This window comes from Cryptotermes secundus, unplaced genomic scaffold (assembly GCF_002891405.2).
Source record: "Cryptotermes secundus unplaced genomic scaffold, Csec_1.0 scaffold258, whole genome shotgun sequence".
In the NCBI taxonomy this organism is placed as follows: domain Eukaryota; kingdom Metazoa; phylum Arthropoda; class Insecta; order Blattodea; family Kalotermitidae; genus Cryptotermes; species Cryptotermes secundus.
Window position 1 is genome coordinate 745,973 of NW_019730106.1, and position 27,956 is coordinate 773,928.

At 40.7% G+C, this 27,956-nt stretch overlaps 1 protein-coding gene across 1 annotated transcript in view; it reads left to right on the plus strand.

The window, feature by feature from the left end:
* Positions 1 to 27,956, plus strand: part of LOC111866038 (mucin-19) — a 519,428-nt gene that overhangs the window by 394,653 nt on the left and 96,819 nt on the right. Inside the window, exons 6-9 of the mRNA XM_023854546.2 lie at positions 21,333 to 21,405; positions 21,580 to 21,620; positions 22,569 to 22,769; positions 25,850 to 27,266. Of these exons, the coding sequence (XP_023710314.2) occupies positions 21,333 to 21,405; positions 21,580 to 21,620; positions 22,569 to 22,769; positions 25,850 to 27,266 (1,732 nt within the window). The remainder of the gene's footprint in view (positions 1 to 21,332; positions 21,406 to 21,579; positions 21,621 to 22,568; positions 22,770 to 25,849; positions 27,267 to 27,956) is intronic.

The following is a 27,956-nucleotide window of genomic DNA, read 5'->3' on the forward strand; positions in this document are numbered from 1 at the left end:
GAAACACACGAAAACAAAAACTGTTGTTTTTATTATTATTATTATTATTATTATTATTATTATTATTATTATTATTGTTGTTGTCTTTGTTGTTGAAATGATAGAACTGGCAAAAGATTGTCTCATCATATGATTTTCCTGGCCGTGCCATAACTCAGGCGACTGGTCGCCGGCATCCCACCTCGCCGCCCTAGGTTCGATCCCACTTCAGGGATTTTTGGTGGACAAAGTGGCAATTGGGCAGGTTATCTCCGAGTACTTCGGTTTCCGCTGCCAATTCTCATTCCATCAACTGTTCTACGTCTATTATCATCTGTCATCCAGGGCTGGTAGAAAAGGCCAAAATTTTTGGCCGACTTACCAATTGGACTCCGTCTCACCCCACCCGAAGAATTATCTGCTTTCTTGGTTTATGCAGGAATATATGCTAACAAAATTTCTTTCAGCTGAACTCGTGAGCTACAGATACTCTTTAATATTATTAACAACAACAAAAAAAAACATACTGTAACTTAATAATGATCTCTTTTATTAGCACAATACAATTATTGTACGAGTAGTCACAATGTTATAGCTCTCGTTCTTACTCAAGTTTACCTTGCTTTCAAATTCTGCCCTTCCGTTTTGGAAATTGTTGGTCTCCGAGTTCCTGCTTGGTACTCAGAGACATTGCATTGATCAATGTCTAACCCTCAAATAAGAATTGTCCCTCGGCTCTACGTGCAGCAGCTGCTAATGTTGTTTGCCTGGACGTTGACGTATTCGGAGCCACGAACTTTCTCCACAATCGTTTTTTAATATGCTATAATTGTTACTATAATTATTTGCACGTACATAAACTAGAATTTAATTTAAATATTGGTTTTCTTTCTAAATATTTATACTTTACATTTATTAATTCAGAATAGCATATTAGATTTGTTTGAATGAAATTATTATTATTATTATTATTATTATTATTACTTTGTTTCATTTCTTCATTACCGTGTTATTCTCCAGTTCTCACCTTTAATTAGACTTTGACTTTACGTTGTGTTTGTCCATAAGTAATTACTTTTATTTACACTGTGCTGTGTCCATAATTGACCTTCTGGCTATTGGCTCGGCACATAAATAATAAAGAATTGAATTATTACATAAGATAAGGTATAATTTTGATGCACTGGTCCTTAGTTTGCTTTGGTGCTATCTGTCCTCTTTTGTAAACTGCTGTTCTCGGAGTTCCTTTTCAGTAAAGCAGAAACTTTTCTTTCTTCCATGTCTGCTGTCTCTCTGCTAGATCTGCTTCATTTGCTAGTGTTGACATGTTTAGTAAAAACTGTTTTTTAATCAAAGTTTATATTGATAATTTTTAATTATTATTCAAGTCTCGGTAAGGTCAAGAATTTTGTCTTCTCAGCGTTATCCAGACCAGTTCTGGGGCCCACACAGCATCCTATAAAATTAGTACCGGGGGCTATTTCTCCAAGAGTAAAGCGGCCGGGGCTTGAAGCTGGTCACTCCCCTCCAATTAGCGCCGAGGTCAAGAAAATATGGATCTATATATATACTCCCACATAAGCCTGCATGGCGTGGTCCTTAATTAGTTAAGCACAGGGAAAGTTTGCCTTTTTTACCTTTTAATTATCAGAATATTAATTGTATTAAATGTGAGTATGTGTATATATATATAATTGTATCTCATCGCAAAAGTGATCAGCGCAATTGAATTTACCGAACTTTTATTCTTTTCGAAATTACACAAAATATCTTCTTTCGCCATGTGTGCAGATCAAATTTTATCTGGGTTAGAGATATCCTGACGAGATTTTCGTGACTTCCCTCAGTCCCTCCAGGCGAATGGCGGAATATTTCCTTGGCATATACCACGTCATTCTTCTTATAAATCCATATAAACCGCCACTAATTCTCAGCTTTATCTTGTCGTATGCCATAGGACGCGCATATGGAACTGACGTCATTGTATGGTATAAGGATCTATGAATCAAGAAAGCAGACCAAATAGGATTGACGTAGGAGACAGGAGTTGATTTAAGATGAAAATAAAAATGAACCTTTTTTAAAGATTCTCTTATTTAACTTCCTATGGAGGTTATTCAAATGTAGAGCGCAAATTGGGTGCATAATTTTCACACATCATTCTTTTTTTGCCATAAAACAATATTAAAATTATTTCGAAAGACTATGACTGGAAACCATGACAGGCTACCTCGACTGACTATGATACTGACATGTGCGAAGTGTGACTCTCTCGCCGTGAACACGACGCGAAAATATAAAACTCCCAAAAAAGCAACTTCCGACTCAATTGAAGTATTTCCTTCCAAAAACACATATAGCACTATATATGTCTGCTAGCTAAAAGCTCATAAAATTGTGATTAAAGTTACTCACTACCTTCTGAAACCCCAGCATCAACAATTTAAAAATAAGTGGGGAAACTTTATTGTTATGTGACTGAGCTCGCGTTAACATTTGCTCTCTCGAATCAGTTGTAGAAACTCCGGTTTCCGGTGGTGCTATTGTGGGGGTTTATATGTGGAAGTTCATTCAATCTGCCCCGGAAAAAACCGCCCAACATCCAGGATCCAGAGACCCGTCTAACTCCGGAATTCGTCCAGCTCGACCGGATCTTTCTTTTTCCCCTTTTCGCAATTGTTATTATGTGCCCCCCCCCCCCCATCGCAATGTGTCTGTGCGTAAAAAAGGACAGGGAAGGGAGAGGACCATGCAAAAATGAAGAGCGAGGAAAATAACAAAAAATAATCATAAGAGGGAAGGAAGGAGTGCTGCGTTTAAGGGCTGAAGGGAAGAGAGAGGCAACCCTTAACAATTATTTTTAATGAGTGTCAGGAGGAATGGACCGTAGGCTTAAATGTTGGAGCTTCGTTCTCGGCAGTTCTTTTTATTTTATTATTGGCTGTCCAAACCTCTTGTCTCCTTCTCGCACATTGTTCTAATTCTGCGGTCCATTTCGACAAAAACAGATCAAATGATAGCATAACCCTCATAATATTATTTTCATAAATCTTTCAGCTTTCTTATATGCCCCTGAAATTCTATCCGCTTATATATCTTCACAAATACAGTTCCCTGAGATGCTCATCGTTCTGTTCGTGAACCATGCAGTTGGCCATGTCAATGACAGAGATTTATTTTTTCACTGGCTCTGCAGTCCCCTTGGGCCCTGGCCTCTGATTTTTCAGTTTCATGATAATTTTACACACGGTAGGACTCCGAAGACGAGTGGTAAGCTCGTCACAAGGTCTCTACCTAAACACAGAATAAACACAAACACATACCAGACATCCATGCTTTGTGTGGGATTCGAACACACGATCCCGGTTTCCGAGCAAGTGAAGACAGTACATGCCTTAGACCGCTCGGCTACCGTGACCGGCGCAAATGGTTTTATCTTCATGTAATACCATGGAGGGATCTGAGACGTAGTGTATCGTAGCTTGAGATTTTCCAGCAAATATGGGCCTAATTTTAGAGATGTTTATAGTCTATTATTAAAATCGTGACTGCAAACTTTCTTCCCTCACTAGTGAAAGTCGCGATACAGTGATTTTCTTCTGTGGGTTACTTAATTACATTTTCAATAACTAGAATATGTAAGGACGATCATAATGACCGCGCTGTCTAAGGAATAAACTGTCTTCGCTCTCTCGAACCCTAGGATCGTGGATTCGAATTCCACTCAAGGCATGGATATCTATTTGCGTTTATTCTGTTGTTCTGTGTGTAGGTAGAGGCCTCACGACCGGCTCATCCGGCGTCCAAGAAATCCTACCGTCTGTGTATAGTATTAAGAAATTGAAAATGCAGGCAAGGTCCAGCAAAAGGGCTGTAGAGCTACAGATGGATGGATGAATCCATGCATCCATCTCTCCTCGAATATCTGGGTTGGTGGTGGGAAAGAAGCGATTGAAACTATCGAGTAATTAGCCTGGAGAGACTTGCTTACAAAACAAAAATCTTCGTTTGGAGTTGCCGGCATTCGGAACGATTTTAGAATCGAGCACCTCACAAATGCGAGTCTTAAACATTGCCCTTACGTCATCCTGCTCTGCGATAGCATATTGCCACTTCCTGTTCAAAATGTTCCGATGTGAATATCAGTCCTGTGCCTGGTATACTTCACTAACTTTTTAAATGATTTTCCTAACTGCGTCTAGAGATATTTTCTTAACACTTTAAGCACTGAGACGGGACGAGTAAATTACTCCTGGCTTCGGCAGCACAGTTAATCTTCGTTTCGGACCCCGTCAGGAGCAATGGCTACGGTCTTTTTCTTTCCTAGTCTCTTGTGTGTTTAAAAATGTGACCTCCTCTGTCTTCTCTACTAACCTCAGCCTCTCTTAGTAGTATCTTTTATTAACTGAACCCCAGCCTTTAAGGACTGAATTTCTTTTACGAGTAAATAATATATAAAAATTCAGTGTATACCTCACGGGAAACCCATTACGCCTTCGCTACAAGATCAACCGGTTAATGTTCTTTGAGGAAACAGCATTATTTTTTGTGAGAACCATACAGAACACATTAATCCACTCTTTGGCAAAGATACAGATTTCAATATGTTAAAACAGGTGGTACATATAGTAGCCATCGGGCTTTAAAGGGCTAAATAAGGTAACTATCCTTTCGTCTTCACATCTTTTTCCAGGATGTCATCCATAATATTCACGCAATTGGATGCTCTGTGCTGTATGCAGTTTATGAAAAAAATTAAATTGCAAGATGCATGGAACAATTTTAGCCGTTCACGGTAGCCGAGCGGTCTAAGGCATGCACTGTCTTCGCTCGCTCGGAAGCCGGGATCGTGGGTTCGAATCCCACTCAGGGCATGGATGTTTGTGTGCGTTTTTGTGTGTTTGTCTACAGGTAGAGGCCTTGCGATGAGCTGATCACTCGCCCAAGGAGTCCTACCGAATGTTTAAGATCTAGTAAACCGAAGTGAAAGGGAGAGTTTCATGGAGGTAGGCCTAGGCCCACTGGGGCTGTAACGCCACAGGAAAAAAATATGGAACAATTTTGCTTATTGTACATATCTGGTGTGTGGTAGATTGTAGCACAAGTTTATTCATAACGTGGGCATATACGAATATTACTCCTGCATGCATACTCTTGGATATACGTGTATAAAATTCGACATATCTTATTTGAGTCATTAAAAATTTGATTACTTAACAACAAAAAATAACATTTTAATTAGACCAGAGTACCGAATATTCAGAATCAACTTGTTCGGGTTTCTCTCAGTCACTCTAAACTCGACATCATCAACACCTTTTTCCTTCCATTTTCTTCCACCGCTTGACCGAGCGCGCCTCCGTCGAATTGGTTCTTCTGTTTGATACTCGGTACTAGGATCGGATACCTGCTGCCCTGTCCAAAATATTTCCTGAGTCTTCTTAGTCGCTTCAAGCAAATTATAGGTTCTTAAATTAATAGGCGACGAAAGTTTCCTTGCAGTTTCTTCCGGTCCATTTACAGACACCCCGCCAATTGACACTATAGAATATAACCGGCGCACTTGGAAAAGCATTATTAAATGATGGCAGAAGGAACAATTCCTTTCCAATTAACCAAGTGTAATCATTCTATCAATATGTAACCTCTAAACCTGAAACATCATCGTGGAGTCACCAAGTATCAGCGCTTTAATGCTTCAGTATTTCTATTGAAGCCGATAACAATGTTTACAAACACATCGAATTTTCGTTCAAATAATTTTTCCATCTGATGATTAAACACATATCCAACATTAGACACTATGCTTCTTGAAAAGATAAGTACACTAAAATTTCCTTTAAAATACCAGTAATTTTCTATTCTGATTCAGTGTCTCATATTATTATAAAAGGTGAAGCTATCCCTATACTAGGCCGTGGAGGCCCATAGGGTTGAAAGAAGTCGAGGCTCCCCGTCAGTTCACAGATGGCGGTGAAGATGTTAGCCTTACACATCGGCCGCTCTTTAACCCCATGAAGATTCCTGGTACTCATTTCTGGTAGAGGCTGAGTTGACCCCAGGGTCCCAGTGCGGCTGGGAGGGTTAGGCCAATTGAAAAATTCCAGTGACTTCATTGGAAATCGAACCCGCGACCTTCCGACTTCTAGCATAGTACCTCAACCAACTACGCTACGGCGTGCCCCAATATTGTTAAGAAAATTCAACATATATCTGTTGAGAATCAGGCCCGCACTAATAACAGAAGGGAAGAAACACGTCCAGTTTTACGACTAGTTAATATCTTTCTCGGATAACCTTGACTATTAATAAAACGTGGTAATAAAATCCCCAAACAGGAATGGCATATCCGTTTCTTACATATAAATCAGGAGATTCCTGTGACTTCTGGCAGCGAAGAGAGCGGCCTCTGTTAGTTATCGGTTTCAGCACACATACATCCTCAGTCATTCGGTTATTTGTCTCTTCTTTTTCCGGAGGTAAACAAACTTTTTCTACTTTTTATTTTTCCGGCTAGTAAAGAAATACTGCTCAAGAAGAGAACTCTTTAGGCTCCTCCTACCAGTGAGCTTCTCCAATCAGAAGCCCATCATTTGGGCGGGAGGAGGGAGGTGTTGGCCAATGCAGAGAAGAACAAATCTTTTTACGTTCATAGTTTCTTTTCTTTCTTTAAAATTCAAGATATGAGCTAACGTTTATTGATGCTTTCTTGACGTCACCTGCATGAAGTTTCTGTGAACAAGATTCATTTATAAAATACACACTTTGAAAATTACTATCTTTTGCCGCATTTGCATATGTCAAATTGCCCATTGGAAAGTGCAGTATTATCATACAAGCTTTTTCCTGGAAAGTCGCTGATATCATGACAACTGGATGACTTTATTGACTTATTTTCTACATAATTTTAGTAACAGAAGAAAGGATAATGTTTATTTCATTCAGAAATCAAGTGACAAATATTACGATAACAGTATATTTTAGCAGCAAGGCGTTTTTATTTTATATAACTGGTCAGTCGGTCAGTAAGTATATTTGTTAGTTTATTTTTGGTTAATAAATTAGTTATTCAGCTGGTTGTTTAGTTAATCTGTTCGTTAGTTTTGTTAGTTTGTTGCAGAATTTCGGGTTTACTGTATTCCTTCGTTTTTTTATTTCTATGTTTGTTTTTTTGTTTCATGTATGCTAGTTGAAATAAACTTCTAATTCTTTTAACGAAGCCGTCCACAACTCAGACCAAATAGGAAATATCACGTTGAGTTGGCAAGGATGTTAAAGAAAAGGGTCGAGATCTAAGTCGAGGTGCTGCCTCGGCGTTTGCTGGGATTGACTGGGGAATACCACGAAGAACCTCAGTCACTTTACTTTGTACAGCGAACGAAATTCGAATCTAGCACCTCCGTATGCTAGGTAGAAGAGTTATCGATTGAGCTAACTTTCTGAGACAAGGATCAGAGAGAATTTTCTTTGTTCTTCTCAGTGGCTGAATTGAGTGATCGTTGGGTTTAAATTAGACCCAGCGGCATTGATTATTGGTATTTATGAGTATATCAAATAAAAATAAGCTATCGTAACAATGCATGTGGAAACTGGGTACATTAAGAATACGTTAGGTTGGTACTAAGGCAGAAGGGGTTTCTGCGTACCCTAAATGTTCCGTGTTTTCCTCCGGACACATACGAAGGAGCATCAGTAAACAGGTCACAGATGGATATAAAACGTAGAGTATGATATTCGAACGTGGGAAAAAATTATTTCTGGACATATCCTCCGCCAACATTGATATACTTGTCCCATCGCTATACCATTGCGTCGAAACCCACAGCATGGAAATATTTTTACTATTGTCTCAGCCACTTACGCATCTCCGTTTCAACCTCTTTGTCACCAGCGAAACGATTGCTACTTTTCTTGACCTTGTTGTAAACCGCTTTACGCGGCAAACGCTTCCAACAGTAAACAAGAAACATTTAGTTACTATAGAATTCTGACGATGGTGTATAACACACGGATATATTGGGTTTTTGGACTTCATCCATCGTCCTGGTTTTTAAGATAACTCATAAAAACACGACGTTTCGGAAACTGGATCTGTTTCCGTCCTCAGGTGAAGGAAAACACCTATTCTGTCGGGTCCGTTAGAAAGAGCTAGCCTCAATCACTGGACGAATTGGGTTTTTGGACTTCATCCATTGTCCTGGTTTTTAAGATAACTAATAAAAACACGACGTTTCGGAAACTGGATCTGTTTCCGTCCTCAGGTGAAGGAAAACACCTATTCTGTCGGGTCCGTTAGAAAGATCTAGCCTTAATCACTGGACCAATTGGGTTTTTGGACTTCATCCATCGTCCTGGTTTTTAAGATAACTAATAAAAACACGACGTTTCGGAAACTGGATCTGTTTCCGTCCTCAGGTGAAGGAAAACACCTATTCTGTCGGGTCCGTTAGAAAGAGCTAGCCTTAATCACTGGACCAATTGGGTTGTTGGACTTCATCCATCGTCCTGGTTTTTAAGATAACTAATAAAAACACGACGTTTCGGAAACTGGATCTGTTTCCGTCCTCAGGTGAAGGAAAACACCTATTCTGTCGGGTCCGTTAGAAAGAGCTAGCCTCAATCACTGGACCTAATTGGGTTTTTGGACTTCATCCATCGTCCTGGTTTTTAAGATAACTAATAAAAACACGACGTTTCGTAAACTGGATCTGTTTCCGTCCTCAGAACGGAAACAGATCTTAAAAACCAGGACGATGGATGAAGTCCAAAAACCCAATATATCAAGAAACATTTATTTATAAATATGCTTTGCATTGAGACCTTTTGCCCACAAAAAAACACACAACAAAACATTTCTCTTTGGTTATACGTATACTATTCAAGCAAGGTCGTCATTTTGACTAATGAAACTCGCCTCTGAACGTGCGCATGCGCGTCTGCTACCTAGACTATCATGAAACTGGGCTGTGCTGCTACCTAGTGATACACATAACAAACCTGTTTCGTCCATTACAGCTGTATTACTTCCATTTGTGACCTGTTTACTGACTCAGTAACAATATTCCAGATAGTCACAGGGTCACTTCCGGAGATGTATCAGCTATATTGCCAGTCTGAATGAGGTATTTTCATTTTAAATATTAGCTTAGCACGTACAGTGTTGCAACGTTGTTACTATTACCTACACTTGGTTTCCTTGAGGAATAATTTCTGTAGAATTCTTAAATGTATTTTATAAATATAAATAATTCGTGGCTTATTGATCATATATGGAAGTGGCTCTTCTTCACCACACACGTGTATATTGCAGTTGCAGGTTTCAGGAACCTGGGAAAATTCTGTCTCCTGGTCGTCATGGATCATAAGTGGCCCAAGAGGCCCCGATTAATACCCTCTTTAGGTTGAAACTCCTGGAGAGCCATGCACGTCTCCAAGGGCTCATAAATCTGTCGATTAGAGCCCGGCCTCACGTTCTTATAAAGCTCTGCACAGAAAACACAAAATAAAAGCTCCCGCCCCTAATGACGTCACGTATCGTAATCCAATTTGCGGGGTGGAGAAAATACCAAAGCAACGCGGATGACTTTCCAAGCTTGTCGGCAGAGGGCGGGAGGATAGGAGTGAGACGGAGAGGAAAGAGTCTTCAAGTAACTAAAAGTTTCTAGAAAGTGTACTACTAGGTCCGCAGCAGCTGTATGTGTGTGTGTGTGTGTTTGTTTATTTGTTTGTGGCAGGTAACCAGCTTTGCGTACTGATGATTTCCTTCCTTTCCTTTTAGTCTCAGTATGTCTGTGTCCAATAAACTGAGACATGTCTTATAATTATCCTTTTCATGATTCCTCTAAATCCTTTAGGAAAGGTAATTCTTATTTTACATTTGCAGAACAATCATACAGGACCTAATTTCTACACAAGAACTCGATAAATCAAGTGACCTGTTCTAATTTGAAAATGGAACTATAATGCACCTTGGTAATTAATAGTCACGTGGGCATGAAGATTCTACTTTATATCTATTTGTATTCCTGTTTCTCCCACTTGGAGCATAGGGAATCCGTGAAACGATTCGTTTCACTTCAGTTTCTTATTCTTAGACTGTCGGTAGGACCCCCTTGGATGAGTGATCGGCCAGTCACAAAGCCCTTATCCACACACAAACCCAGAATAAAAGCAGACAAACATCCATGTCTTGAGCGGGATTCGAACTCACGATCCCAGTATTGAAGCGAGCGAAGGCATTTCACGCCCGAGACCGCGCGACCACTGTGATCGGCCGGCATGAATATTAATCTCCATATATACTACCGTTCCAATTATTAGATAACTGTATAATTAGAATGATCGAGTCAAGGAGGATGAGGTGGTCAGGGCATGTAGCACGAATGGGGGATAAGAGGGATGCATGTAGGATATTGGTGGGAAAGCCAGAAGGAAAGAGACCACTGGGAAGACGAAGGCGTAGGTGAGTGAACAATATTAAAATGGATCTCATTGAAATATGATGGGATAGTATGGATTGGATTGATCTGGCTCAGGATAGGGACCAGTGTATGCCCCTTGTGAACACGGTAGTGAATCTTCGGGTTCCATGAAATTCTGGGAAATTCTTGAGTAGCTGCAGAATTGGCGGCTCCTCATGAAGGGCTCAGTTCCATGAGTAAGTAAGTAAGAGTATTTAGTTAGATCCTTCAGCTATGTAGTGTCGACAGAAGACATGTATATATTAAGAATGTTCATATGTAATTATTTGGAGTCAGTCGGGGTCTCTTTTGAGATAGAGCCCGGGAAAACCACGAGAAATCTCAAAAGAGCAAAATCAGTAATCAAATGGAGATTCGAATTTGATAGCGACGAAGGGAACCTGTTCCGATAAAGGATAAGCAATCACCTCACTGCTTTGACCCTGGAAAAAATTATTTGAATTCTCGGCTGACACTTGTATAAAAATTTTCCTATTTTGGACGGAAAATGGAAATCTCCAGACATAATTGGCGGATGCCAACCCCGAAGACGGGTCCTACGAAGTGTTTTCGTGACAGAATGCGACAGATACAGACAGAGTGTTTGATGTTACGATTGTCAAATTTTAGTCCCAGAGTGGAATTATTCCGTTCACATCGATAAACAATCGTTTTTCGAGTTGAGGAACCATACTTAAACCAGAGCATGTGCCATATCGAAAATTCTTCAGACAAATGTGTAGATGTTACTACGATGTATATCACTGGCAGATTGGGACATTTTCGGAAATGTTAGCCAAATCCCGAGACGGAGAAGGTGGGAGGATCCTGAAACATTTGGCAATTGAGTATTATCCCTAGGCAGAGGGAAATCATGAATCATTTGGTAATTGAGTATTATTCCGAGGCAAAGGGAGGTAGTGAAACGTTTGACAATTGAGTATTATCATGAGGCAGGGGGAGGCCGTGAATCATTTGGCAATTGAATATTATCCCGAGGCAGATGGAGTCGCGAAACATTTGGCAATTGAATATTATCCCGAAGCAGAGGGAAGTCGTGAAACGGTTAGTAATTGAGTATTATCCCGAGGTAGTGGGACGTCGTCAATATTTTGGCAATTGCGTATTATCCCGAGGTAGAGGGAGGTGATAAAACATTTGGCAATTGAATATTATCCCGAGACAGAGGGATATCGTGAATCATTTGGCAATTGAATATTATCCCGAGACAGAGGGAGGTCATGAAACATTTCACAATTGAATAATTTCCCGAGGCAGAGGAGGTCTTGAGTCATTTGGCAATTGAATATTTTCCCTAGGCAGAGGGAGGTCGTGAATCATTTGGCAATTGAATATTATCCCTAGGCAGAGGGAGGTCGTGAATCATTTGACAATTGAATATTATCCCTAGGCAGAGGGAGGTCGTGAATCATTTGGCAATTGAGTATTATCCAGAGATAGAGGGAGGTCATGAAACATTTGACAATTGAATATTATTCCGAGGCAGAGGAGGTCGTGAATCATTTGGTAATTGAATATTATCCAGAGACAGAGGGAGGTCATGAAACATTTGACAATTGAATATTATCCCGAGGCAGAGGAGGTCATGAAACATTTGACAGTTGAATATGGTACGTCACATAAGACAATTATGAAATTTGGGTTAAAATATTAAATATCTTAAAGAATAAACAAGATTGGAAATATGATGTAAGAAAGATGGTTGGCTACCGCTGAACCTAAGATTACTGTGTTTCTTTTCTTCGTCCATCGTCCGATATTCTAAAGAACAGAACGTTTCGGAAATTAAACCCGTTTCCTTCCTCAGGTAAGATGGTCGGATTTTTAAATACCTTATGATGGATGAAGACCAAAAGTTCAGTAATCCCGAGTGTTATAGACCATCTTCAGAAGTACTAAATTTACTTCCTTTTGTCATACACTTGAGTTCTATTCGACGCGTTTTCTTCAGTGAAAATATCTTATCATACCTGTACAGTTACAGACGTTCGGAAGTTGAAGAATTTTCCTCCTATGTGTAATTAATTATAATTTAGTGTGTTTTATGAGTCTGCATGCTTCGTAGGTGAGTGTCTTCTTCTAAGCAAAGATTTGTCCTTCAATAGATGCACTGGTTGCCGGGTTGCTGAATAACAAGGTAGATAATTTTGTGACTTCGGGTAATACCGTACTCATATTTAAAGAGGTCAGATATGGAGCAGGTATGAAATATTATTCTATAAAAATTCTTCCGTAGAATAAATAACGGAAAATTCGGTTTTCAGCAGAAGGGAACCAAGAGACCGTCCGTACGATTTGAGCAGCGACTCACGGGTAATAACCGGAAACATTTCATACTAGCTTTCAAAGTATCCGATGTGCATAATGAAGCATCTTCATAGTCCAGGATCTTCTTCGAAACATTGAGAGCCACGCGGTTTGTGAAGAAGTAAAACTTACTCTTAATTAACCCGAAGCTTTATTATGGTGATATTAAAATCACTCTAGACTACCTTATCCTGAACCGGCTGAATCCAATCCCAACGTACACATCATTTCTCGAAAATACCTTTACATATCATCTTCATATCCACTGGAGCAGGGATAGCTCAGTCGGTATAGCGACTGGCTATGGGCTGGCCGACTGAGGGGTTGGAGGTAGAGTCCAGGTAGGGTCAAGAATTTTCTTTCCTCCAACTCGTCCAGACCGGCTCTGGGGCCCACCCAGCCTCCTATCCAATGGATACCGGAGGCTCTTTCCCTGGGGGTTAAGCGGCCGGGGCGTGAAGCTGATCGATCACCTTCAGCTAGCGCTGAGGTCAAGAAAATGTGGACTTATACATCCACTCTCCCATACGCCTTCATGGCGTTTACTTACTTATGGAGCTGAGCCGTTCTTGAGGACCACCAAATCTATAGCTATTCAGGAATTTCTCAGCATTTTATGGAACACGGAAGTTCATTACCGTGTTCGCAAGAGCCCTCCACTGGGCCCTATACTGACCCCTATCATCGATATCCTCCCATTCTATCGCTCTAAGATCCATTTTAATATTGTCCACCCACCTACACCTTGGTCTTCCCAGTGGTCTCTTTCCTTCTGGTTTTCCCACCACTATCCTATATGCATTCCTCTTCTCCTCCTTTCGTGCTAAATGCCCTGCCCACTTCATCCTCCTTGACTTGATTATTCTAATTATACTTGTAGAATAGTACAAGTTATGAAGCTCCTAAGTAACGCCTTCATGGCTTAGTGCTTAATTCGTCGAGCACAGGGACAACTTTGCCTTTACCTTCATACCTAAAACTAAATCTTTCATGTAGCTTTTTGTCTGAGACTTCCCTATAAAAATATTATATGCATTTATATTTTCTCATGGCCTGTCTATCTCGTCTTCTTTGATGAAAGCAAATAATATAATATGTGATATAACTTCTATGGACTTCATAGAAAGCAAGACACGCCTGCTTCCACCAGAGGTACATCTGCCTTAAAGCATGAACCATTCCAGTTATTAATTGCAGATCTTTGGAGCTTGGCTTCAGGGACACTGCCGTAGAAGGCCAGTTCCTTGTAATATACAGGAGCGCGGTAATATGCAATACCAGTGTAAACGCGAGCGGTGCATGTATTTGAATGGAAATTAACCATTCAATAGTTGATGAGAAGAGAATGAGGGAGCCCGCAAGTCGAAGGAGCCCATCTCGGATGTTGATGAGGCTCCTCGAATAAGGAAGAACATCTCATGGTTGTTCCAGCGACCGCAGCAATTCTTAAGTGGCAGGATCCAATTTACTTTTGAGGCGATAAGAATTATAAACAATTCTCAGTAATTTGTGAGCTTCATAGAGCATTAGTTTTGAGAATTAATTCCTCAAACTCAGAATAAGCCTAGGTCGTAGGAAATGACGTAATTATCACCTACAAATATCGGAAATGTGTAGGGATGTGAAGAACATTGTCGATGACAAATTTTCAATTCGCCCAACAATGCAAGGTTCTTATTATGCTTTATTTGTTTTAATATCTTTCATTTCAATTTAGAGAATCGGCTTGGGACAGACATGTGTTTATATACTATCAACAGGAGCCGGTGACGTAGTCTAGCGTAATTGGTTGACATACTGTACTACAAGCCGGAAGGTCGTCGGTTCGGTTCCCGATGAGGTCACTGGAGTTTTCAATTAACCTAATCCTTCCAGCCGCACTATGGGCCTCAGATCGACTCAGCCTCTAACAGAAATAAGTACCAGGAATCTTCCTGGGGGGTAAATGGCGGCCGGCGCGTAAGGCTGACAAACTCACCGCCGAGCGGCCTCCGTAGTCCAGGGGTAACGTTCCCACCTTATGACTCAAGGTACGCGGGTTCAAACCCGGCGGAGGTTGTGGAATTTTTAAGGACGGAAAAATTCAGGGAACAAGTCCTCCAGGAGGAACTTTAAGCCGTGGGTCCCGTGTCGTAGATTTACGGCACGTAAAACATCCTCATGTCTCTATGAGACCTCTGAGCAAGATTAGGCAAAAAGTTTCTCGCCCAAGTCGTTTCCGATTACTCCGGTAGATGGGGAAGTTATCGGGTACCACTGCCAGAAGAGGGCCGTCCTCGCTGGCAGAAAGGGGCGGATATCGAGCACCAGTACCGGTAGGTATGGCGACGAAATTAAAGGGGAACGTACAATAGACTACTAGTCGAGGTGCATGGGGAAACCCACCCCCTCTAATACTGATCACTGAACTCACCGCCATCTGTGAACCGAATGTCTAGAAAATGTTGGACTATCGACGTCTCACAACCCTGTGGGCCTGAATGTCCTGTTACAGGGATAGCTTTACTTTTTATTCTTTTTTACTTTTAGTATCATCAGCAGTAGGTTGAGGTTTGAGGAGTACGGTCTTGAGGGCTGTAAATCAGCACAGTTCGGAGAGAGTCATAGCTTTCGGAGCTCGGCTTGCACCCTTTACCTTTAATAGGACCCGTCAATTTATGGCTATATACAATCTAGGCTTTGTTGTGGCTTAATATAGCTGAAAATTTAATTTGTCCAGCAAATTTTGGTGCACGTCCGCGTAACTGTGTACAGAGATTATCTATTTCGGTCAACATTTTGACAGTTCTGTGTTTGTGTTGTGAGACTTTTGACAGGATGAGCACTGAAGGTTAAATTTATGTTTTTTATGAGCACATGTTTTCATAATGCTTTCATCTGGGGAAACAGTAATTTTATTAATTTAAGTAAAATCAACTGTTGGATATATTTCGTCACGCTATGAGTTTATTATAATAAATATTCACAAAAGCATTGAGTCACACTCGGTACTGTATATTAAGTGGCGTATAAAGGAGATTATTTCCATATTGGGCCCTGAATGAAACCTGTCTCCGATATGTCCGAAAGATTATACTGTAACTAGTGGAAAAGCCCGTGTAAATATATCGCAAAATCATTTCTTTTTGTATCTTCATCCCTCACTTTTCCATGCTTTCCTTTATCTACTTTTCTCCTTTATCTTTCGACCTCATTCCTTAGTTAACAAAGTAAACTAAATTACATCTTTATCCTTCAGATGGCACTGTTTCAAGCATGGAGCTTGACACGTGTGTAAGTACACGAAAACTACTGAGGCGTGGGAAAGACGCAACACAAACACATCACGTAACACACTTAAAAATAGTCGCACATCCTCTCTTATTGGAAATAAAATAAACTAGATCATGGATCCAAATGTGGCACGGCATCAAGAACGATTCTGCTGGCGAAGGTCAGCAAAAACTTTCTGGACTGGACTGAAGTTGACTGAAATAGGCTGCATTATTACATTCTATTACATCGAACAAACAAATTCACCCAGGGTGAAATGGCCAGGGAAGATAAAGCTGATGAGAGAGAGAAGGAGAGATAAAATATTTATACAAAATTTAGGTCAAACATGGAAAGATATTGCCATTTTAAAATCCCAAGCTTAGACGTAGAAGGACAGATAATATTAAAATTCACTGAATTTTGTGCTAGGAATTAGTTGTGAGTTCTTGTGAACTCTGAAATGGACTTTCGGGTTTCATAATAGTGGGGAAAATTATTTAATAACTGAATTACTCGTCTCTTTCCGAGAAAATCTGTCTTCTGTGAAGTTAGTTATTAAAATAAACTAGGTGAAAATGGAATTTATATACACCATGTTTTTTATATCGGGGAGCACTTCGATAGTCACCGGTTGATTTAGAAGTTCCATGTTGTGTTTTACTTGGTTTTACCCCAGATACATTTAACGCCCCTATCGGTAACTCGGATTATATAGCGTCGAATAGTAAGATAAAAGTAAAAGGTAAAGCTGTCCCTGTAACAGGCCGTGAAGACCTATATGATTGTGAGACGTCGAGGCTCCCACATTTCGTAGACAATCTGTTCACAGATGGAGGTGAGTTTGTCAGCCTTACGCGCCAGCCGTCCTTTACCCACCATGAACATTCCTGGACCTCATTTCTTTTAGAGGCTGATTTGACCCCACGGCCATAGTGCGGTTAGAAGAATTAGGTCAACTTAAAAATCCAGTGACCTCAATGGGACACGAACCCGCGACCTTCCGGCTTGTAGCATAGTCCCACAACCAACTACGCTACCGCGTGCCCCCAAATCATCCATAGGCTTTAATTTATTAATCACTACTTATCGAAGAAATATGGCTGAGTGGAGGTATAGCTCCACCATTCTTAACTTTGGATTTAGTTGGAAGTGAGTGGTCAGCTTCACGCCCCGGCTGCTAAACCTCCGTTGATACAGCTGCGTTACTCATTTTATAGGAGACTGGGTGGGCCACAGAGTCGGTCTGGACGCTGCCGGGAATCGAACTCTGACTCCTTTTTCCCCCAGCCTGCCGTCTAGTCGCTATACCGACTGAGCTACCATCCATCCAGCAGCAAAATTAATTATTAAATCTGTTATAAGTACAAATGTATTATGAAATGCACGCCGCTTCAGAAACATAATCAGAACATGAAGTTTCTACGTTTAAATCCTTTCAACACTAACATGAACATAAATGAAGCTCTACTTAACTGTTACACCGAGCGCACATTAACGCAAGACGACTGACAGTACGTTTGACGTCAAACTTAGTAAACATTCTTAAAAACAGATTACACATGTGCTACAATAGGTAGGCAGACCGTATAAATAATAGTCTGGTCCATCACAAAGCAAGACAGAGTTGTGTGCCAGTGAAATGAACAGCAAGTGGCAGTGCTTTGAGATATGCCAGCACAATGCCAGTCTCCCTGGCGCTGCACAAATTGACTAAACTGCGTGGTATGTTGAACAATACCTCGGTAGTCCACGTCGAGAGGGGTAGTGAAGTCGGGGTGGTCCTCTCGGTTCTACCGGCAACGATGACAGAATCCGGAGGGAGATTAGAGTTGCCTCTCTCCCTGATGAACAAAAGAGCCTCATGTCGCCATGACGGTGTGTGAACAGGGTTCCTGTAAGTCTTCAAGATATAGATACATACCTCCAACCGTGAAATCATACCGACATATTTAATAAACATCCAGTCTAGTTCCTCTCCTTGTTTAGCATACTTCCGTTCGTTTCAGCTCATTTCACGAAGACAACAATTCGGTGCGGAATTGGAAACAGTGTTTCAAGTTACACATCATCTGATGCTGATGATTGATTCTTGGTTTATTTAACAACGTCTCTGGAATTTTTTTAGTTATACAGCGTCTAAGAGTAAGATTACGTGTGAATTAACAATTTGCAAGCACAGCTGTCTCCACAAACTGTTTTGAAATACCTGATGATGACCAATGACAGTCGAAACATGTAGAGTAGAATGCGATTTTAAATACGCTCAAAAGACTCATTGCATATGTATAGTAACTTTTAAACAGATGTTTAAAGGAGTGTTGCATAAACCGAAATTAACGGCCCAGGGGTTTCGTTGCGTTCACCACGTGACACCCCTCTATCCGCTAAAGTTGGCACTAACTTTGCCGACAAGCGGCGGTCGCTCGGTAGGTATAGTTCGCTTCCGCACCACGAAGTTTGTTTGTTTTGTATGTAAGATAGAATATCAGAGATATTTGTTAATTAATTAGCAGTGTAGCAGAGTGCTAAAATATAACTTTATTACTAGTGAATAATGAGTTGGAAGTGATGTCGAATGAAGGAGACATGAAGTGTTTTAAGAAGATTCTCCTGAAACTGAGGAAAACCTCGAACAGTTGTGACCATGTGTGGTATCTGGGCCGCAATTTGAAATTGAGGCTTCCGAATATGAAGCAGGAATGCTGCCCACGGCGGTGCACCAGCCCAAGTACAAGTATATTGGTTGTGTGATTTCATTCTTGTAGTATTTCACGCCTCTGTGAAAATTACAGTTATACTTTGTGTTTATGTAACTGAATGCAAATTCAGTTATAGGATTTGACATCCTCACAGTGGTGGTTATATCTTAACACCGTGTGGTCCTTTAAAATTCAACCGATATTTCGAAAGAAAATATCTCTCTACTTGTTACCAGCTTCATGCCGATTTCATGTTTGGCTTTTTCTTCGCCATGAACATGGAAGCAACATGTGCCTCCGAAACGTCGGTTGACTTTCAACGAACTACATGACGTTATATCGCAAGGAACATAACTCTTCATAATATGAGTTATTTCAATGTGAATTTATTTTCTTAGAAGTTACAAAGGCCGGTCACGGTAGCTGAGTGGTCTAAGGCATGCACTGTCTTCGCTAGCTCGGAAGCCGGGATCGTGAGTTCGAATCCCACTCAGTGCATGGATGTTTGTGTGCGTTTTTCTGTGTTTGTGTACAGGTAGAGGCCTTGCGACGAGCTGATCAACCGCCCAAGGAGTCCTACCGAATGTCTAAGATCTAGAGAAACCGAAGTGAACGGAGAAGTTCATGGAGGTAGGCCTAGGCCCACTGGGGCTGTAGTGCCAAGAGGGGGAAAAAAAGAAGCTACAAAGTGCATTTTACTCACCACCAACCAGTGCGGAGTTCAAGAAAATGTGGATCTATACATCCACTCCTCCATACTTTTTCATGGCTTACTGCTTAATTAGTTAAGCACACGGACAACTTTACCTTCCCTAAATGGGTGCACTTTTCTAAGCTGTTACACCACTGTTTAGAAGAAAGTGCAGCTTACATAGATCGAAAGAAAGCAGTACACTTTTGAACTTAATAAACTGAAAATTGGTCGTGCGATTAGCCTAACGATTTTATCCTAATTGCAATGAAACTACGACCTTGGGAATTTTGGAATCTATTATAAGACAGCATCATGATTCCTGGCCCACCAAGAATGATATTGCACATGCCCAGTATGTATCCTTCGTGATCCCTATGTTCTGCATATAGATCATGGCTGTTCGTTTGCCAGTTCACAAATCATGGTTGGTGTGCATCCGAAAGGGGGTTCATTGTAGTTCTTCCAAGAGTAGCAAATTTTTCGTGCCTTCTTAATACAGTCGGACGATTGAGTGACTGTAGATGGGGTTTGGACAGGTAACTGAATTTACTGAACACTCGCAGAACGTAACTACAAATAAGTACGGCAGTCTCACTGAGTTACACACTCCAAAGGTAACTGTCACTATATCACATATAAAGTTTTCTCAGTCTTCATTAGCCGTTGCTCGGTAGCGGTTTCCAGTAGAGTTCATTCCTCTTCCTCTGGTATCCCTAACTATCCCCGTCCTCAGCTACCAGCTTCTCATTTCTCACACCTGAAAGTCAAAGTCAAACTTACCTTACGACTGGTGGTTACCGCCCGTCATTTCGTCTTGCCGCCAAGGCCCGTAAGACTCGCTAACAAAGTTCTTTTCTTTTTCCAATTGTACCCTTCCTATCATACTCCTCAAGTAACATCCTCTCTGAAGAGACCATGGGGTTTTCTCTTATGTATATGCTTGGCTTTTCGTCATTAAAATTAACCCATGCTATCCAACTCCGACTTGGACGGAGACTGGTGATGAGGCTCAGTTAATCCTATCCACATTTATATCCCCTGGAGAAGGGTGTCCGTATAATTTAATGGCCCCACGAACTGGGTCCCATGTTTGTTCTTGGGATTTTATTCATCATACTGAGACTGGCCAACCTTACCAGATTGGCTCCCTCTTGCGCCACACAAGGACTGCGCCCTCTGGAGGTTACAGGGTCCCCACAGCACGGACAGTACAGAAAATATCTTTTCCATTATTACGTGTTATCTTTTTGCCAGGGAAACAACCTGTGCACGGAACTGTTCCCTAGCAACGGCTCTTGTACTGTCACCTGCTTACACAGTTTTTATGTGGCAGTAGGTCTACATGTCATAATATTACAGAGTCTCGTAATGCCATCCGGTTTTTGGCCGTCTTTAGCACCAGTAAACCCTGTCTTATATCAGATAAACATAAATCCAGTCAACATCCTAACGTCTTATTTCTAAGTCAATTTTAATATTACTTTCCCACCTAGCTTTAGGTCTCCAAAATTATATATTCCATTCAGATTTTCCGACCAAAATTTTTTACTCATTCCTCACCTATCACATCCGTGAAGGCAGCCACATTAATTGCATCCCAAATACGTAATTTTCGCTGGGTTCGCATTATGAAGCCTTGCAATATGCGAGTTTCTATGTCTTCTTATTACTTCTTCTCCCTTAGATTCAAAAGAATATTCCGAATAAAACATAAACCAGTGATCCAAACATGGCAATCATCAGTAATTGGAAACGTAATAACCCTGAAATTTAAACCTACCCATCGCCCGAAGAATTCTTTGCTACGAAACTTGGCAAGAGATACTGATTCTTGTTTTTGAATTTGCATGCTGCATTTTCATATAAATGAAAGCAGACATTTAAACACGTTGCTTTCTTGTTCTTGATTGTTTGCAGAAGGTAACAAATGCCCGACACCAGGTTGCAACGGACAGGGTCATGTGACTGGACTATACTCACACCACAGAAGGTAATTATGTGCACGGTCTATATACCTTAGGTGGAGAAGTTTATGTACTAATGCGTATGATGTTCATATTCTGATAATTATGATACAACTGATAGCTGTCTGTTAATAAGCATTTAGAATAACATATTCTTCCTTGAAATTTTGGGATAGACATCTTTCATGTTTTCTTCTCAGCCTGTCAGGATGCCCAAGGAAGGATAAAGTTACTCCAGAAAGTAAGTAAATAATTTTTTGTACTTTATGTTTTAAGAATGTTTTGTTTCTGAAAAAAGTATGGGCTTTTGTATCTTTGTGCTCTGCATACAAATAAATTTCTTTCATTGCAATATTTGTCTTTGTTAATATGATTTGCTTTCTTTGCGGGGTAGAGAGCTAATTATTTTGGTTCTTAAATTAATAAGGTTTTATGATTTTAGTAGTAATTAGTAACACACCATCTCTCCAAGTGATTTGTTTCGTTTATCTTTTTATTGACTTATTTTACACCTTAGTGCATTATACTTCACCTCCTCTTTCGATTTCACTTGTTCCAAACTGCACTAGGGCATGCACCAGAATCAGAAAATATTGATTGAGTATAATACACCTTTATGTTTCCACACAGCAAGCAGAAAACAAATTTCAACACGTTTTGAAATAATGCCTCGATATAACTGGTCTTTCAAAACTCATACTTAATTTTAATTCTTTCGAATGATCTTTGTTATATTAGCTACCCTATTTTTTTTTTACTGTTATTCAGAAATGTTGTTATGTTTGTGTCGATTTTATTACTTTCTTGCGAGCACGTAATCTATTGAACGTGTTTGTCTTTGAAAGCTTTTCCATTTTATTCCTTCTTTGTATGAAATCGGACATATATGGCAAATGTAACAGTAAACTATAACTTTAACCATAGCACCAATATTAAATTTTCTTTACTTTTTTCTTTTATTTACTCTCTACCCGCTCCTTTATTTCTTTCTCTTTCTCTGTGTTTGCGTTTCGATTGTTTATCAATAAACTTCGTACACTGTTGAACATATATAAAGCTAAAAGTGTGTGATAATGAAAGAAGGAATAGTTTCCAATCTAAATACACTGTAGGTCTTTATTATAAAGATAAAGGTCGTTTATACTCAAATCAAAACTGATTGGATGATTCTGTTGTCCATGTCCATTAGTCCTGGCGATGCATGAGACTATCCTGAAATGTCCAACCCCTGGTTGCAATGGTCGAGGTCATGTTAGCACCAATCGCAATACCCATCGGAGCTTATCAGGCTGCCCAATAGCGGCTGCTAACAAGCAGGCATCCCGGGAGCACAAGCTTCACCACCATCACCATCGCACGGCGGGGCCCGCTACTGCTGCCTCCTTGGCAGGTCAGTCCGAAACTTCGACGCAAGATATTTCAGCAACTAGAATTCATGTCTGCTAGCACCTTCTTTCCTCACCAGTGAGACTCACATAAGTAGAAGCCTGTTGCAGTGTAAAGCCACTTCACATTCCTGTGTGAATTGAATATAGAGAGCTCTTGGATAGTCCAAGCACTGCTATTATGTGACATATAGTCCCAGCACATAGTAGTTAGCTCAATGTAAACAAGTTCTAACTCATAGTCTGAGACGTTCCAAGATTGGGAACCAAGTTATATTTTGTGCACTTCGTCATCCTTAGGCTGACTTAACTTTAGATCAGAAGAAGCCATAACCCTTGACAGTATTATTTAAACACGTTTTATAATTGAGCTACTTATGTGACCCCTGAAATCAAACAAAAAATAAATGATAGTATTTTTTGAGGAGTGACAACTCTGATCGAATTGGGTAACCAGAAATCACCGAGTTCCTAGTATTTTATAGAGAAATCTTAACTCGAATTTCATGCCAAAGTAAAAGAATTTCGTATTCATATTAGAGATCTCTAGATATCGAGGTGTGAATTTCTAACGCTTATTGTTCCCTGTGCATATTTAGAAGAAACACGAATGTTTTTGTCATGTCTCTTCAGCTTTAGTTTCTGCCTTAAGTATTTTGAAATGTCTTTACAGAGGGAGAGCAAGAGAGAAATATACTTTATTCTGGACCTAATCGCTCATATCCGATTAAAATATTCACACGATTTTAGAGTGCCTCTGTATGACAAATTGTAAAATAAACTTGCAGATCCGCTCAAATGTTTATCGCAGTTATTTTATGGAATATATATAGCTGAATCTTTAGAAAATATGAATAACGAAACACTACTATTGAGTACGAAAACTGCCTATCCTTGGTTCAAATCCATTCACGTGTGAAATTCGACGTCTGTAATAAATTTGTATCTTCATTATAAATTATTTCCACCTGAAAATCATTTCATTAATTATATAAAACTGTGTAAGATTTGAGGTTTTCATGGCAGTGACTATGAAGAATGCAGTCTTCTGGGATGGAGGCGATACGTTCCTCCGAAACGTCGATTAACACAGTATCTACACGGCGCCACATCCTAGAAGACTGCTTTCTTTATATAAAATTAATTTCTTACAGTAAAGATGCCTAAAGGCTCTCATAATTTTTTATAAAATTTTGGTCTGCCTAATGATACACTTTCTATGTGAGTCATTAGAAGTATTACTATTATTGAATAAAATTGATTTGTTTTGTATTTCCGTCATTACATTTTTTTTGGCTTTCGGATAACATAAATTGAGATAAAATAATGAAACCAATGATAGAAGAGCTAAATTTAATGATATCCAGAATTTTTAACCATAAATGTCTGTGCAACTCTTCGTGGGCAAAAGCAAAACTGAAATTTTCAAGAGCAATCTCTCTGAGACACAGAGCGGAGGGATAGTTCCGCGTGCTCTTCTGCCGGCCACGTACAAGGCTGCAGCTTTACTAAGTACGTGCTGCTGGCACCCAAAGCCACATCTTGTGACCTCATAAACCTAAAACGCGGTACACCTCATCAAAATGACTCAGCTAGAAAACTTCAATAACTCTTACACCGTACATTTCAACCCGAGTTACGATTAGTAGTTAACTGTATAGCATACACCGTCAATTTGCCTCGTTTGACGAGTAAAACAAAACGCGCTGGAAATTTCTAATGTATGGTTTTGCAAATATATTACGTCTGTGAGACTTTATTTCGCGTTTATTTTTTAATCTTTCTTATGACATGACATCGATTTGGCCGAAAACCATGCCTCTGTTTGCCCTCTCTTGTTCCTCAACTAACAGTTAGTGGCATTTTAGTTACATCTTGTGTTAATGACAACACCCTCATATGTTCATAATATATGTTATCCTTGTGTTATTGCAAAGGGGGCAAATATTTTAGCGTTGTTTATTATTATAACAGCATAGAAACCGTCTTTTTAGACGTAGCATCTGGGTTGCGTGTGAGAAATATGAAGCAGCGTGGTAGTACTTGCAGCTGCACTGTTGGAAGGAGGGAGTGTGACGCATTTGAACTAAAGCCCCTCATTAAACCTTACACAACCTAATATCTTCATCTCTTATAGTTAGCTCGACCAGATCCACTGAGAATTTTGTTGAGACACGCCAGGTCTGAAAGCATCGGCAGTGTATTACAGTAAAAGCAGAATGCAAATGTTTGTTGATATTTGATGGTCAGAAGTTCTAATTGCAGAGTTGTCGCCCCTATTCATGTAAATGTCCACCTAGTTTTTCTACCCTTTTAATTTTTCTCTCAATTAAAATTCGTATCTATATTCTTCTACGTCGAAGTTCTTCTTTCAGTTTGAATATGACATTTATATAGACTCCGACAGCAAAAATTTTGATAACATTTAGCTGAAGAATACTGTGTACCCTATACCCCTTTGGCTGACGGAGACATATTGCTCTAACGTGAAAAGAACCACTTGAAAAAAGACCTGGTGACAGCAAATCTGTTATTGAATGAAGATTTCTATCTTCTGGAATAAAATGCCCTGTAGGCCGGTGAAAGTCAACTGATGTTTCGAAGGAACTTATCTCTTCCATCTTCAGGATTTAAGCAAATTCTGCTTGTTGTCTTCTTGATGCCGGTTTCTTACTTTACTTTTTTTCTGCACTGAAGATGGATACGATGTTTTCCGGGACTTCTATCGACTTTCAACGGACTGTACGCCCTCAAATCCCATAAACTAGAACTCTAGGACGTCATTATTAAATACTACTCGATATTGCGTCCAGCTACAACCCACATAAATTAATATAGAATTTCTTTCCTTTGGTGACTCCAATGCTGAAATGATTAAAGAGGTCAATAAATTTAATTCCTACTTTGTATTCTGAAATGCAGTCATATTTCCAGCAACTCAAATGCAGAGGCCAAGTGAGTGTGAAGTGATTATCCAACATCTGAACAAAATTAATCCTTCTTTGCGTTATGGCTGCAAGATTGTGCGAATTTGACAGCAGACGTCCTGATATGTGTCACATCTACACGTATGTTACCATTCCAGTTCCAAACTGCCAGTCCGAGTTCACGCCTACGGCTGGGGGCAGTGGGTTCATCAGCAAGACGCCTCTAGCCCCGCCTCCCCACATGATGGCCACCACCTCCGGATGTTCCTTACAACATACAGACGTCAAGCCTTGCTACTCTATGGGCTACGGTTCTGCCTCGAGAAGCAGCAGTGGGAAGGATACCTCAGACAAATTCCCTCCAACCCCTGGTGGGAAGTCAGAATTCGTGCACTCGCCTTACTATGTCAGTAGCAGTAGCAGTACTGGTAGCAAACCGCCAGCGGGAAGCCTCAAACAGCCCCAGACTCCCGAGGATCTCGACTCACACAGCAGAGGGAGCGCTAGTACAGGGTCCACCGGTAAAGTGATTCCGAAAACTGAAGTGACAGGCACCAGCAGTTGTTGTAGCAACACTGGTGTCCGAGGTGAGTTGTTGGTACCCAAGACAGAAGCCGCTAATGGGAATGGTGCTGGTGTTGGTGTTGGTGCGGGAGTGGGGGGTGCCGGCGCTAACTCTTGCAGATCGTGTACACCACCCCCTCCAGCTCCCCTTAGACAAACTAGCTTCGACCCAACGACATACCTCAATCAGGATTCGAATTCATCCTCAGTGTCCAGTATGGAGACATTAGGTTCGCGTTCAGCTGTTGGTGGGGGTGGTGGCGGTGGTGGGGGTGGCGGGGGTGGAGGAAGTGCTAACCCTATGTCAAGTGGCACACATCACCATCTCCAGCATCCTCCCCATCCCCATAACCCTGTACCTCAACACCATCAACACCCACACCATCCACCGCCGCCACCGGTACCCTACAATACTATGTCGTTAGTAGAAGACCCTCGGACACTTCATCAGATTCCTCAGAGATCGCCGTACGATTCCACGGCAATGGTACCAACCTCGTCAGATGAACTTTACCACCACCGACCAGATCATTCTGGTAGACAGTACAACGCTATGAACAATGTGAACAATAACGCTAACATCAGCCGGCCGATAGTGGCTTACTCCTCCGAAATGACAGTGCGATCATATGACACAGGTGTTGTAACCACCCCGGGACATCGGCCATACGATCCTGGCACTGCAACGGCGTACGACAGATACGACACAACTCAACAAGCTTGCAACCCTATTCAACAACAGCAACAACCACCTCCTCAACATCCACAGAGGCCTCCCCCACCACCACCACTGCCCAGTATGTACGGCTACGCGCCTAGTCAGGGGACTCTCGGTGAACATGAGCAGCAGGTGCGGGAGTACCATCAAGAGGCCGTGACGCAGCAACAGCAGCAGCATCAGATGGCCGTAGCGGCAGCTGCAGCAGCTGGCATGGCTGCTGCCTCTGCCGCAATGTTGAAACCGGATGGGTCGCCAGAGGCGGAAGCCAACACTGGGCCGCTTTACCCAAGGTAAGATGATCTTTACTATCAGTAGCGTAACTGCTGATGGAATATTTCGGAAAACCTGCCGCTTTATCTGCTGTAAATTTGCCGTAGTTTGTTTAATTTGCTTTTAAAAGGCCACGAAAATGTTTACATATGCAAAGAAAGAATCTTGCCTTACACATCAGCAAATTTTAATGTTCTGTAGAGCAGTATAAAGTTATGAGAACATAAATTACAGCTTGTTAACTTGTTTTTGTTGTTGTTTTGTAATATACAGTAGCCATCTTTCGATCAGCTGAACCTCCGATCATGAAGTTCTTTCAAAAGGATCATTCTTCTTACAAAATCTTAATCAAAAGAGCCCGGCATGCGTTATGCATTGCAGATAAAGAAAACTGCCTGGACAATACGGATCATTTACTAATTTGATAATATAATATGAATTCATAACATTTCTTCCACCATTTCAAAGTGCAGAGAAAGAATCGCGTGTTTGGAGTACTTTATCTTCCGGGATATTTTAATGCGAAAGCAATTCATTTACTTTCTCTACGACTAAACCCAAATCTATAGAATTACAAACATTATGCAGAATTTGTGCATACCGTCCTACAATTGTAAAATTGATATCAGTTTATCAGGCATAAAGACAGTGCAGAAACAGTGTACATGCTTCCCCATATACAATTGGCCCTGACTTCGTAACCATTTTAA